General features: G+C 46.8%; 1 protein-coding gene across 1 annotated transcript; it reads left to right on the plus strand.

Annotated features, from left to right (window-relative positions):
* The first annotated feature begins 202 nt into the window (after positions 1-202).
* Positions 203-11,517, plus strand: hibadha (3-hydroxyisobutyrate dehydrogenase a). Its single transcript, XM_088365839.1, has 8 exons — positions 203-328; positions 1,249-1,409; positions 1,551-1,660; positions 1,746-1,867; positions 7,359-7,492; positions 7,622-7,698; positions 10,194-10,350; positions 10,766-11,517. Exons 1-8 carry the CDS (start codon positions 265-267, stop codon positions 10,922-10,924), a joined length of 984 nt encoding a protein of 327 aa, XP_088221965.1. The 5' UTR covers positions 203-264; the 3' UTR covers positions 10,925-11,517.
* The last annotated feature ends 2,613 nt before the right edge of the window (positions 11,518-14,130 follow it).

Consider the following 14,130-nt stretch of genomic DNA (forward strand, 5'->3'; position numbering starts at 1 on the left):
GAAGCAAAAGGTATTTTCTGTATCTATTCTTCATTTTGACCCACCCTAAAACAGATTAAATAAATTAATGTGAGGATTACGCACGCTAGAATAGCGCATATCCGTGAAAACAAAGGATATCCCGCCTTGGCTCATTTCTATTGGCTAACATGACAATCCTCCAACTGCAATTGGTTGATTTAGCTGTCAATCATTCGACACGGCTGAACACCGGCGTGTTAGCTGTCAATCTATGCAGACTGTTGAGGTCAAGGGGAGAAAAGCATGGCAGCTTTGTTGAGAGGTTGTCGAATTCTTTTGCAAAAGCGGAATGTCAGCCCAACCTTTGGTAACGTATCCGCCCATATTGTCATATTATTTTCTTTTCCCCGTCTCAATATTTCTGTGCGTTTGCACAAAGAGAATGCGCACTTACCTGACTTCTGCAGCATGGTAGCCAATGCTAGCTGTGTTAGCAGATTGAAGTCATAAGTTAATCACCTGCTCTGTGCATTTGACATGCAATAAATGCAACATTAAATGATTTTATTTGTATGCGATTTCAATTGTTAATACTAGCAGCTAGTCATAACATGCAAGGTCTTATAACAGCATCTTTTCATCAACAGCTGGATTTTTCCATTCTTGCAACACCACAAATGTTATATACATAGTCCTTCCCTAAAATGCACGGTTAATTTTCTAATCAAGCCTATATAAGACAACAAAATGAACCAGTACTTGGCACAATTTTTTATTTGCAGCAATCACTGCTTATTGTTTTTTTTTCTATCAGAACTGTATCATTTGTAACCCTTGTTGCCTAATTAATGCCAATGTGATAAACTTTCTTTACTACGCTTTGGCAGATTTAAGGTAGTCTTAATTTGCAGTTAAAGCCTTATTGTTGTCTAGTTGGTGCACTGCCAGTGTTTAGTATTGTTAACCTGCCAGGACTTTGGCTGAGCCTGAACTGTTTAACAGCCTGGCCACAATTCCCAAAAGCTGTCTGCAAGTGACCTGCAGACAATATTCTGCCCAATATTTCCATAGAAATATATTTTTATTTCGATATTTCATCTGATTGTCATTGCACATGCAGTGTTTTATTTATCACCAGTCTTGCAACAGGCTGAATCACACTTAGCGTTTTATCGCTTAGCTTCTCACAACTTTATTACCGCCTGCTACTGTACTGGACTGCATTCCTCCTTGGACTTTCAACTCAACAAAATCAAATCTGTCTCCATTTATTCCCTCTCAATTCAGCACCGATGCGGTCTATGGCCTCAAAAACACCCATCGGGTTTATTGGTTTGGGAAACATGGGGAGTCCCATGGCCAAGAACCTGCTGAAAAATGGCTACCCCGTTATTGCTACTGATGTCTTTCCCGAGTCCTGCAAGGAGCTGCGGGATCTGGGTGCCCAGGTAACACACTTCAAGACGACACATGTCATATTTGTTCATGATTTGTTAGGGTCATAATTTGGTGGCTCTGTGATGAAATGCTGCAATTCACTAAAAGCTGTCCTAAATCAACTTTATTCATAAATGTATTCATTTTAATAGGTAGTGGACTCCCCTGCAGAAGTTGCTGACAAGGCAGACCGCATTTTCACCATGCTTCCATCCAGTCCAAACGTCATCGAAGTTTACACGGGCCCCAATGGCATTCTGAAGTAAGTTTTCGGTCTTGAGTTAAGTGCAACACAAGGAAAAAGAACCTTTGAAATGTTCTGGAAAATCTGTGTGGTTTATCATTAGGAAGGTAAAGAAGGGAACCCTTTTGATTGACTCTTCCACCATCGACCCCGCCGTCTCGAAAGAGATGGCCTTAGCCGCTGAGAAGATGGGCGCCGTGTTCATGGATGCACCCGTGTCAGGAGGTAAAATATTTTGCACTACCACGTAGTATGTTTGTAGCTACCCTTTCTTTTTATAGCATCAAATGTCTTCAATTTTAAAGTCTCGTTCCCATTTGAACTTTGGATATTAAAGAGCCCGGCTTTATTTCTCGCTTAACAAGCTGCTCTGCTGTTAAACATAAAGGAATAAAAGTAAAGAAGAATCCAATTGCAGCAAACGCAGTGACCCCATTGCCAAGTTCCTGACCCATTCTTTGTCAATTTAAACCATGGGACCTTTTGGGTTAATACCACAACATGGGTTGTAATTACTGAGCCAGTCAGGTGCCATCTCAAGCTTTTACTGCTGCATTTGACCGAGAGGTTTTTGAGGCAAGATTGAACTTTTAAGTCCTCATTATGTCGCTGCTGTCTGCTCGTGATGGCTTCTTGACAGAGCACAGGATCGCCAGTCGCTCTTAATGGGCCCAGCCTTGCTGGAGAAGTCCCGCATCAGAGCTTTTTTTCCATGTTGATGGAGCAGTAATGGCGGGTATCCCGTGTTCGTGCCTTTCAAGTCAGATAAAGAGTCATAAAGAGGGGAAAAGCTTCCCTCACATGGAGTAGAGGAGAGGAAAGGAGATAAGACGAGAAGGAGTTAAACTGTCCGTCACGTCCGGGCTGGTTTGGACTGGCGGGCAAATTTGGATTCCGGAGTGGTGGTCTGCCGTTCGGGACCGGTAGCTGACTTTCGATTGCGCAATGGCGAATTAATCACGACACACTCTGCTGCCCTTACAAGCAGAGACTGGGCCGATGGCATGTTTACCAGCTGGCGTCTGCAGCGAGTGAGTGAGTGGAGATCAGAGCTTTAAGCCAGATACTCTCCCTTAACACACACGCTGTTTACATACGGCAGACAGTGTGTGTGTGTGTGTGTGTGTACTCCTCTGTGAAGGTTGTGCTTCTCCTCCTGTCTCCCAAATAAGCCTCTTTTACTAGCCTGAGATGACCAATGATTGACCCTCGACGATGACTCGCTACGCCAAACATCTTCTTCTTGTTAGCATACTATTTAGCAATTAGCAAAGGAATTCATGAAAAAAAAAAATCTGTGGCCCGTGTGTTGATTGTGTTCATGCACAACTGAAGTAAGATTATTCACGTTTGTTTCGCGAATGGGAAATTGTCAATGTAAAGGATAACGAATGAACGTGCTCCGCTCTTACCAGGAGATGGCACCCTACCCAAATAGCAATAAAAACTGGGCTCTGTGACAAATTGGCCTTCTTCGCAGTTTGAAACATTTCACAACGAGCACAGCACCGCTGTGAGTGACACACTTATGATTCTTCTTTAATTTCTCGCGCTCTCTAATTCGACAGCTAATCAAAGGAAAGGTGGAACCGTGGTAGAAATCACAAGACTTTGGACAGTACTTTGTGTTCCAGCATGTCTGTGGTGCAAAAATTCATGCAAATGATGCTGAAGTTTGGTCTGCCCTCCCTCACACGGCTGCCTGTTAGTAAAATGCAGCGCTGATCCACAACAAAACAAAGTCTGATGTCACAAAAGTAGGGTGTTGGCACACAACATGCAAAAATAGACCTTTTGGCTAGCAAGTGGCAGGGTTGTTAGCAGTAATGAGCCAGAATGCCTGCCTTGTGTTGCTTGGTGTCTATTTGCTCATGGTGGTGGTGTGCCACATTGCTAACGTAAAACAAAAAACTTTCATTGTGTTTTTTCCCAGCAATGGGAAAGCAAGCTGCAAATGAAAGTGGGAATAGGCAATCGGGCTGATGCCGCTCATTTGTGAGGTCTTAAAGTCTAAAGACTAACAGCGCATTTTTCAAACCAAGGTTGTGTCTTTCGTTAATCTTGAGAGTCATATGTCGGGTACATTTAGAAACGGCAGGATTTGTTCTTCAGAGACACAAACGAACATTATCAAACTATCCCCAGTCCAATAAACTGAAATTTTGATTGATGTATTTTTGTATATATAATTTTATGCAACTTCTCATTCGATGTCGAACGACTTGCATTTGAAAAATTGGCTGCTCAGTGATCATAAAAGTAACAGGAGATCACTCAGGCCAGGTTAATCCAGTCTGAGAATGGGATTAATGAGACGATGAGTCCCGAAGGCCGGTTAGCGGGAAGGGGGCGGGGTCGCAGTTGTCATTTTGATGGCTAACCAGGACTAGCGAGACAGCGGCCCAAAGACTAGATTAGCATAACAAGCCTCCCATTGACGGGTTGTACTGACACACTTGGGGGTAGCATCGATGCAAGGGGGGGGGGGATGCTGATGGGAGGGCGTCACTGGAGCTCATGCTCCAGATGGAGGTAGACCCAGCAGCTGTGGACTGGCTCTCACTTCCCCGATGTCATCTGTTGTGTACGTTTGTGCGTGCCCGTGTGTGTTTGCGTGCACCCGGACAAAGAGTCAGCTGGTGAATGAGTCATATTAAGCAACTCTCTCCGTCAAACGTAACTCCGGTGTCACTCACGGAATTAGCATGGTGTCATTTGAAGGACAGTTGCGATCAGCGTCATTAAAACGTTTGTGTATCGGCTGCCTGCAGCCTAATTGAGCGCCATTATTAGCTGGCACTTTTTTCCTAAATGAGCCTCATCGGGCGAGAGAAAGGATTGATTGCGGATTTCTCCTTCGCACTCCGTTGTCTTGTCACCTACCATTGACCAGCCTCCCCCTCGTGGAATTGAACGCTTACTGATGGTGATGATGGTAATGATGGCGATGATTATTAAAGTGGTGGTCAATAGGGCTTTGCAAACTTCGCCCCTTCAAGCTACTATAAGATCCCTAAAATAGACTCTGCTCGTGTATGATTCAGTTCTCATGGTTTCGCAGGAATTACAATAAAGAGTTTCTTGTGAACACGAAAGAAGTTGGCAGATAAAGTGCAAGTTTTTTATGCGTCTGTCTGATTTTGGCCAGCTCATTCCCTTGTACGGTTTCACTGAATTTACTCGATATCCGTTATGGTTTTAATGGCGCCTCGTCGGGTTTTTAATTTGTTTGAGAAAGAAATCTTCCCGTGGGTGTAATTATAATGGCCGACCACATGTTGCGGCCTCTGAATATTCGAACCCCCGCTGGCTTCGACTGCAGGCAGTCGACTCCCATTGATAGACTCCAAACTTAGCTGGGAAAACTTGGTTGCAAATAAGCTTGCATTTGTTTCCAGCAAGGAAAATCAAGTTGTGGCGTGAAATGTGTTTGACAGTGGTTCTGTAAAAGTCGCAAATTGTCTATGAGATGATTCATTGTTTTTGTTTTGAGTTGTGAGCAAACACATGGAAGTCCATTCATTAGCTTAATGCTAACACACAATGGAAAAGGCCTTAAACAGGCTAACTAAACTAGCATAGTTGGATCTTTTCAACGTAAGAACATTGCCGTTCTTCAAAAGGAGCTTAGAGTGTAAAATCTTAATAAGGCCATGTGGATTGCATTGGTTGTTTGTTTTGTTTGGTGTCATGAAAATGGCGCTTCCTTACAAACCGACTTAACCAACGTTGCCTTCTCTGATGTGTCGCTTTACCTCCGCAACGTTTCAGCCCTCTGACGTTAATGTTTAATGACATGCTGCGAAGCATCTGCCCTAATAATGTTTGATCGACTGCTTGTTAACTTTTGCTGCGGGAGCGGCTCGGATGAAGGCGAGACTGGGCCGGCCGCATGTGAGCACGTCGCAGCGCCTGCCCATCTGTCATACAGCAGCACGAAGCAGCCAATTTCCATTAAACTCTCAAGATATATGCACCTTTTCCACTCGCCGTGATTCTTCTGTGGGCAAAAAAAAATCGCTGCCACTTTGGATTCCAGGCGAGCGGAGCTAATATTGGAGAGATGGACAATCAATGGACATGGTCAGATGACATCACGAGAAAGGACACGTGCTATCTGTAACAAAAGTATTTTAGATCCCCTGAATAGAATAAGTGGAGGAAAATGAATGAATGAGTGAGTGGCATTACAGTAGACCCCCCCCCCCCCACACACACACACACACACACACAGGCGTGCACATCTTGTCTCCCCCTAGGGGGCGTTGTGTAGTTGCGCACTGCTAACGATCCCCGACTGTCACTCCCGCTGGGATGGATGAGCCCGTGCACCCAGCGCTCATTAGGATTCCTCTTTAATCCGTCTCTGACAGAACTGGCCCGAGAACGGGACGTCCCTCTGCACACGCCGACCGATGCATATGTGCATAATCTACGCCGTGAGAGCGTATCGTCCCGCATGGACGCCGTGTAAAGACAATGACACGACGCACACACACACACACACGGATGAACTTTAGTGTATGCACGTTGGACTGAGTCCCCGATACTCCCACACACACAAGCATGCGCATGACGATAATGATTTTTTTTTTGTGGTGGGGATCTTCCATCATTCCGGCATGACCACTGCTTATAGAAATCCTCTACACATCATAAGAGCTTATTAGGGTGATTAGTTAATTTGAGGGAAGGAGTGTTGGGAGGTAAGACGATGAAGATCGTTATTCTCCACTGGTGTCTCCTCTTTTCTCTCTTGCTTTCCCTTTGGTGAGTTGTATTGATCAGCACATCAAGTGTGTTATCAATAATTGCCTCTTTAGTTGTCCACAAAAGCGTGATCTTTGCTAATTAAGCAGCACTTGTCGCACTGCCCTTTCCAAGTGTACGCGCTTACTCTGCCGCTGGAAACAAATCGACTTCAAGGCTTGTTCTCATCCTCTCCCTGATACCATGTGATTTTTTTTTTTCCCCCTCTTTCTCTCTTGGCCTCATTTTCATATCATGTGACTTGAGTTTAGTTTGGCCAATCCCTGTTTAATTATTAACATCGCCATTATTAGGTGTTGAGTATTAAAAGACCTTTCATTACAGTTTCACGACCCCCCAAAGAGATTCCTCTCGACTTCCCTTTTGGAAAGCTAAAAGTGCAAACGTGCATGATCCTCTGTTTGTGTGTTTATAGAAGCATTTAAGAGGTGACGCTAGCCTGCTCTGAAAAGATGTTATTTTTCCCCATTAAGGACTCTGCAGAGGCGGGAGGGGACGTCGGGGTGGGGGCTGTTTTTGCCTCCCACAACATGGCACGCTCCTTAAGCCATCAGGCATGGGGAGGGATGCCTAATTGAACATGATAAAGTGTAAAGTTAATTACCCCTCACGCATGTCACTGATAGCCCCAAGAGGAGGGGCAGCCTCAGGCACAGCTGCTGTCTTGTGTGTGTGTGTGTATGTGTAAGAGAAAGGGCGGTAGGACAAAAGGCAAGAAATCCCACGAGGGTTGTGCAGTGGATGATTGCAACAATCGGCTTTTAAAGATGCGTCTGTCCCTCTGGTGCTCCGGCGACTTAACACGCCGGTCCCGCCGTGGCTGGAACACAAGCGCAAAGTGCAACGCCGACCTTTTGAGAAACAGTCAAGTGGCCGATGTAGTAAGCATATGTTTAGCACATGGATTGAAGATAACTTGATCACCTCAGTTAACGCTCATGTTCAGGTGTCGGGGCTGCCAGCCTGGCTAAGCTGACCTTCATGGTGGGGGGCGCCAAGGAGGAGTACAACGCCGCGCAGGAACTGCTCACCTGCATGGGAGCCAACGTTATCTACTGCGGACAAGTTGGCACCGGACAGGTACAAAAAAAAAAACTGCCAGTGGCGCGCAAAGGGGTGGCCAAGGGGGGACCGCCTCCCCAGGCATCCACTTAAGTATCAACAAGTTTCTGATCAATTGACATTTCGTCTCTCCTAATCCTCCGAAAGGCTGCAAAGATCTGCAACAACATGCTGCTGGCCATCGGCATGATCGGAACCGCCGAGACCATGAACCTCGGCATCAGGTATGCTCATTCCAAACCTTCCGAGTCGACAGTATACCCGTGCTAGTATTTACTGCTTCTCTCTCGGATTTCGAAACGTTGAGTTTACGAACGTGCAAAAGAGGTCAGCGTGGCCCTCAAGGATCTGTTAAAAAGATGGATGGATGGAGGGGGTGGAGTCCCCCCGCCTCTGATTTACATCTGCTGATTGAGCTCTCACCAAGATCCTGTCTGTGGACACCACTTAAATCAGATGATATTATAATACATATTTCCCGTGTCAGGCTACTTCCTCGGTGTTAATATTCTGTTTCTTGATGACTTTTGACGACTTAAATGCCACCGTGAACCTAGTTTGGACGCCATGAGTGTGCACGGGCCGAGTGCAGCTGTGCCGGCCGGCCCGGTGTGACTGATTTATCATTGCTGAGACAGAAGAGGAAAATTGGCATGAGGCCTCGCACATAAATCCCCCCCTCGCTCGCCCACTGAAATATGGACGGCATTAAAAGAGCAACATGGATTTACACATGGCAGCATTGCACAAACACACGCTGCCGCATGATATGCCGACACGCTTAAGTCTGTGACTTTTACCAAATGACTATGCAGATTATGATAATGTCCAAAAAGTATGTATTTTTTTTTAAGGTTGGACCCACGGTAATACACACGCACTGTGACATTCCAAAATGTTAGCGACTTGGCTAATAAAGCCGGCCTTTCTAAAAAACAAGTGTGTCGTCTTACCTGTCCATATGGGGACGAGCACACCATTTCCTTTCTCGCACACATCGTTCTTTTCATGAAGCTAATTTGTTGATCTCAGACGGAGGCTCGGCCCGTCTCCACCCGAGCATGACGTTCTCGGAGCGCAAGGAAACGCAGCGCATGACAATTATAGGCGCGCGCACACACACGCTTTTTTCCTCCTTCTTCTTCCTCATCCCTATTTGTGTTGGCTCCTTATTTTATTCTGTCCTTTTAATCCCTTCTGCTCTCCTTTGCCTCATTTGTGCCTGCTGTAATTTCTGCATGCAGTCAAGCAGTCAGTGAAGGGGGGTTGGTTAAGACTGCACAGAAAGAATAGCAAAAGTGGCCTGACTGTGATTTTTTTTTCCCCCCCAATCATGAAGATGAAAGCAGAGGATTTATATCTTGCGTACACACTGGTGATTTGAAAAGGTCGTGACACCAGACTTGCCATTTTTAGCAAAGAGGAATTAAATCTTCCTCTCATTGCCGCCCGAGCGAATTGATTAGCGCTTATAAATGCGCTTGTTGCCTCTATAAATGAAACAGCTCAAGCTCGTGTGCGCGCTCATTACCTCTTTAGCGTAATAACAAACAGGAGTCGGGCTCTGTTGTGGCGTGGCATGAGGACGAGGAGCTAATTGCAGTGCTGCAAATCAACTTCACCCGCTAGCGCGTAAACACGCTCGCATCTCCGTCGGCACGTATCTCTCGTCGGCGGTAGCAACACGTTTGCGCCTACGCGTGACAATCTCGTTAAAGCGTGACATGTCGCTTCGGCCACGCAAATTAGCGCAGGGAAACCCAACACCTCCGTAGCGCCGGCTAACAACCGTTTGAGCGGTAACGCGCGGCAGTGCCACGGGAGCGGGAGGGGAGATTTCATTGATTTATCGTTAACAGAGGACAACAGCTCGCCGTCAACGTCCCCGCTCGTCGGAACAAATGATCCGTGCGCTCCGACGCGCTTTATTGTGCTCCCGGCCCGTAACCTTTTCAGCTGCTGACCCAGAACACAAGGAGGGGCCGCCATGTATTTGGAGGAGGAGGGGCGGGGGGGGGTGATGTCAAACATATGTCCCCTCGAATCCTCAGACGGGACACGTCAGCGCAGGAGATGAGGAGGAGCGTGGCTGGAAAAGCCATCAGAGCTCGGCTGATGCGGCATTTCCAAAACCGACGCGAGGAGGCCGAGACGTGGAGAGCGTGTCAATGTCCTTAATTACTTAGTAGACGGCTAGTAAAAAGCTAGCCGTGGCTCGGCTGTAAGAAGCTATGATGGTTTAACGGTCACGCTGAGAGCAGAGCCCACTTAGGACGGCGAGCTCGACGTGGCCGGCTCCACGAGCGACAGACGCCGCAGTTCCACCCTCTCCGCCGTCACGCTCGGCACGGCGTCACGCTCGGCGCCAACTCGCATGCATAATGCTGCAGCCGGCGGGAGGGGGGGGGGGGGGAGGAAGAGTGACAGTGAGGTTTATGGCTCCCCAGTGCGACTTAAACCACTTCACCTCCTCCTCTTCCACTTTTTGCTTCATGAAAGAGGATTGATAAAGGATGGACGTGGCGCTAAACATCAATACTGCATTAGGCGGCATTACAAAGCCTTCAGCCATTAACGCTGAGGAATGGCGGCAGCCGGCCGCAAGGTTCAACGGGGGTCATCCGCTGCCCCGCACCCATTTGTCTCCATGTTTTACTTGCACCCTGCTTCATAGATTTTATGTATACCCGAATCGAAATATATATCTCGTCCCTTTTAGGCTGGGTTTGGACCCCAAGCTTCTGGCCAAGATCCTCAACATGTCCTCGGGTCGCTGCTGGGCCAGCGACTCGTATAATCCCGTCCCCGGTGTCATGGAGGGCGTCCCTTCTGCCAACAACTATCAGGGAGGCTTTGGAACGACACTCATGGCCAAGGTACAAAGCGCTAGCTTCAAAATGGGATAGAAGATGGTTTTAAAATGAGCAGACTGTCCCTTTAAACGTGTTTAAGGTGTGCGGCAGGGGTAGCGCTCTGCCTCGTGTGCGATTTATTGTGTTACATTTCATTTTATTGCCATTTTACTTGGTTTTACTACTCAGCTCATCGGTGACGCTCTCGCTATATAGCGCGACGACACCGCTATGGTGAGTCCACATGTATGAGGTCCGCTACCTCAATCACAGTCACCAGCTGACACATTTAGAGCTTTAACACGTCTGCTCGCTCAGTCCGTTTGATGGTCCATATGCTCCTTTTGCGGTCCAGTTGTCGAGCTGCCATATCTATAACATGTATACCTATGCATGTCAATGCAGGAAAAGCTTATTCTTCTGTTTAAACGCTATCCAGGATCTCGGCTTGGCCCAAAACACAGCCACCAACACCAAGACGTCCATTCCTCTCGGCTCACTCGCTCACCAGATCTACAGAGTTATGGCATCCCGCGGCTACGCCAACAAGGACTTCTCGTCCGTCTTCCAGTTCCTGCGGGAGGAGGAAGGACAGTGAGCACAAGACACACACACACAAAACTAAAACCTTACACTCAACCCCCAACAATCCTCAGGATAGTCAACATGGTACAGTCCAGTTAGTACACAACATTTACCCTCGTTGTCCTCAAATGTTATTTTTGGGATACCAAAGTTACCAATGGATGCATAATTTTCCTCAGGATGATCATAACAATTGTTGGTTTAGGTTGTGACTTCAAACTAGGCCTCATTAAGTGAATGGAGCTGATCCTTGTGAAATCTTTAGCTGTTACCTTTTGCACTTTGGGCACGCTGTACAATGCTCAGGGGGGGGTTTGATGTTACGCAAACTACTTGAATTTATTTCTACGCCACTGGAGTATTTTTCCACTGTTTCAGTTGTACACCGAAAATATTGTTTCCCGTGGTCTGTTTTGAATTTTAATTTGAGGCATGAGCAAGGAACGGTTAGTTCATGGCTGCCTTCACCAAATGTACAAAGTGTATATTTTGTTTTGTTGTGGCGTTTAGAAAACTGTTGAAGACTTTTTGTCTGAAAAATGGTCGACATTTTGTCTTTACACTGTGGACTTAAAACGTTCATTAAAATGTCGTCTGTGCACTTTCTTTTGTTGGTGTAATATCGCTTGCGTATCGGCATGTTTATGTTGAACTACTATTCTAAATTGATGCTTTCTTACCTGTCTGTCTCTCTATCATTACAATGGAATGAGGGAGGAGAAAAAAATGCGGTTTTGTTTTACTGACCTTTTGTTTTTGCTTTGTTGCGACTCTCAAAAGTAGACTGTGGCTATAATCGACGGTTGCGTCATTGACTCATTGGATCGCTGTTCACAATAATGGCCGACTGGTGAAAATCCCCCTCGCTTAATTCTCAAATTAATGCTTTAAATAGTCTGCTCGACAAATAAGACAATAGCTTTGAGTCTAGATATCCATTTGCCTCGTCTGGCCTGCTGAATTAGGCAGCTGATTCATATTCGGCCAGTTTAAATTTGCCTGTTTTATAGCCGGCGGTTTCCTCATTAAAGGGCAGATGAAAGCAGGCCGTAAAGGCGTCGCGGCGAGACTAACTTGAGCGCTGACGTGGGAGGGGGGACGCGACCGAGACCCGAGCCGCAAGACCTCACCCGCAGAGACAGGCGCACCGCACTCTATTGTGTCGGCAATTGGGCAAAAATACAGTCTGATGTGTCTTATTGTAAAGTATCGAGTACTCGTCGAGTCAGCTGATATCATCCACTGATACTCAAGGCAAAAAAATAGATATGTATGACATTATAAGTCCTCCTGGACAGTCGCTGGTGCTGTAATATGGCAGTTTGACACTTTTTAGCTCGAACATTTTAAGACTGAATTTAATGATCTACTTGGTCGCCGGCCCCTCCCCTAATTGCTGCCTCAGCTTTAAAAGCCCGCTGCTATGATAAATACCCAAAGTGACTTTCTTCATTATTTCCCCATGATTACTGTTGTTAGATCCTCTTTGCTGCTTAACGTCTTGTTCTTTAGAAGCAATCAGAGCAGCGGGGGGTCATGCTGCACGGCCGGCCGGGGGGGGGGTGTTGTTAGCTCCTTATAGCATCCGAGTGATTCATGCCAAAAGCACCCAAAGTGACATGTAGCTAAATTAGCTGCTGGAAACTCGCAGCTATAATAGCTTGCCCAGCAGCGCATAACAAGCCCCTCACTGTAAAGTATTGTGGACTTGATATCTTTGCCACAACACCGCCAATAATAATTTAGCCCGGGGGCCGTGGCGGCAGCATCTACACATCAGCGCCCAAACAAGTCGACAACAATCCCACCTCCCTGAGTCATTGACTCCGCTTAGGTTCATTAGTGAAGATAATTTCACTGCAGGCAGGCAGAAGGCCAGCCCAGCGCATAACATGTCACAATGACAGCTAATTATAGCATCACGTCTGTATTAGAATACATTTGTGCGCTAGCTGGCACGCTACACGGGGAAGAGGTTCAACGATATGAATACACATCAAGATCCTTTTGTCTGCCTTGTTTTAAGCTCACTTCGAAAAACGATATTGCGCCGTATGCTAAAGTTATCGCCGGTGTTTTCTGCACACGACACTTGCAACATTAGCACTTGCAACATTAGCGAATACACAATGTCACCTGTGAGTAACGACACCGCATGCACTCTATTCATCACACGCTGGTGCACATGCTCAGTAGCTCTTCATTATATTAATTACTCTCATTGGAAGAGTGATCATCTTCGCCGTCAGACTGCACGGCCGCCCGGGACCAGCAGAGACTGAGTCCTAGGTGAGTAATCACGCTGTTACCTAACAGGGACCGGGCCCCACAGATCTCACCTAACCCACCGAGGTGGGTCCTAAATACCCAGTGGGTGTTTGGGCATCCCAGTAAATCACATTCATCTCCGTCGGGTGGTGCTACAGTTTGCCAATCTGTTATTGTAAAAGTTTGGGAGAAGAATGTGTCAATTGAGTCCACCATAAATTGCAATGGGCTCGTCAGCCCACCCAAATCCATTCTCTCGACTCAACGCATTGCACCCAGCGTGAGGATTTATCGTTTTTATTGTCCAGAACGGAGCTTGTCTGCAATGGCCTCATCTCGCTGCGTTTAAAGTTCTCTTCATGGCCAATTGGCCTGATACGCTATGCTTGTCTCGCACTAATTGAACAGAGATGGAACAAGGGAGAGCAAAAGAGAGGGGGAGGGGGGTGTAACATTCAAGGCCTCATTGATTAGGTGGTGAGCGGTGCAATGTTTCTCTCCTGACGCTTACGAGCATTAAAGCTACATAAACACCTATAATTGGTTCGTTTAGAGCGGTGTGGCGCTCACAAACACACACGTATGTTGCATGCGTGTGAGGAATATAAGACGGGGGGGGGGGCAAAATTAAATGCTCATTAAAGCCAATGACTTGCGGTGAGTGTGGGTGGATAGATGTCGTCTATATCTCGATGGCGTGCTAAGGCGGAATGCTAAAACCATCCTGAGAGACTTGAACGCTCACTGCACGAGAAAACGGGAGGGACACCGCTGACTGTGACAAATTAGCTCTTGAATCCGTCGCAGCCAAGTGGCCGTGGGCACGGCGAGAGCCAGATCCGGCTGGCTGCCTCCAGTGATGGAACGTTATTATGCCGTTCTAATAAAAGACGACTCGGGGACTTTTGGGCCCGGACGGCGTGGTCGGGTCTGCATATCAACAGTGCATAA

Source organism: Syngnathus floridae, chromosome 21, assembly GCF_059516105.1.
Source record: "Syngnathus floridae isolate MCC-2025c chromosome 21, RoL_Sflo_1.0, whole genome shotgun sequence".
NCBI classification, from domain to species: Eukaryota; Metazoa; Chordata; class Actinopteri; order Syngnathiformes; family Syngnathidae; genus Syngnathus; species Syngnathus floridae.

Bases quoted from the DNA above. Each gene is read 5' to 3' on its own strand.
- hibadha (XM_088365839.1), top strand. From the start codon at position 265: ATGGCAGCTTTGTTGAGAGGTTGTCGAATTCTTTTGCAAAAGCGGAAT. The intron at 329-1,248 runs GTAACGTATCCG...CTCTCAATTCAG, and splicing joins GAATGTCAGCCCAACCTTTG to CACCGATGCGGTCTATGGCC. The intron at 7,699-10,193 runs GTATGCTCATTC...CGTCCCTTTTAG, and splicing joins ACCATGAACCTCGGCATCAG to GCTGGGTTTGGACCCCAAGC.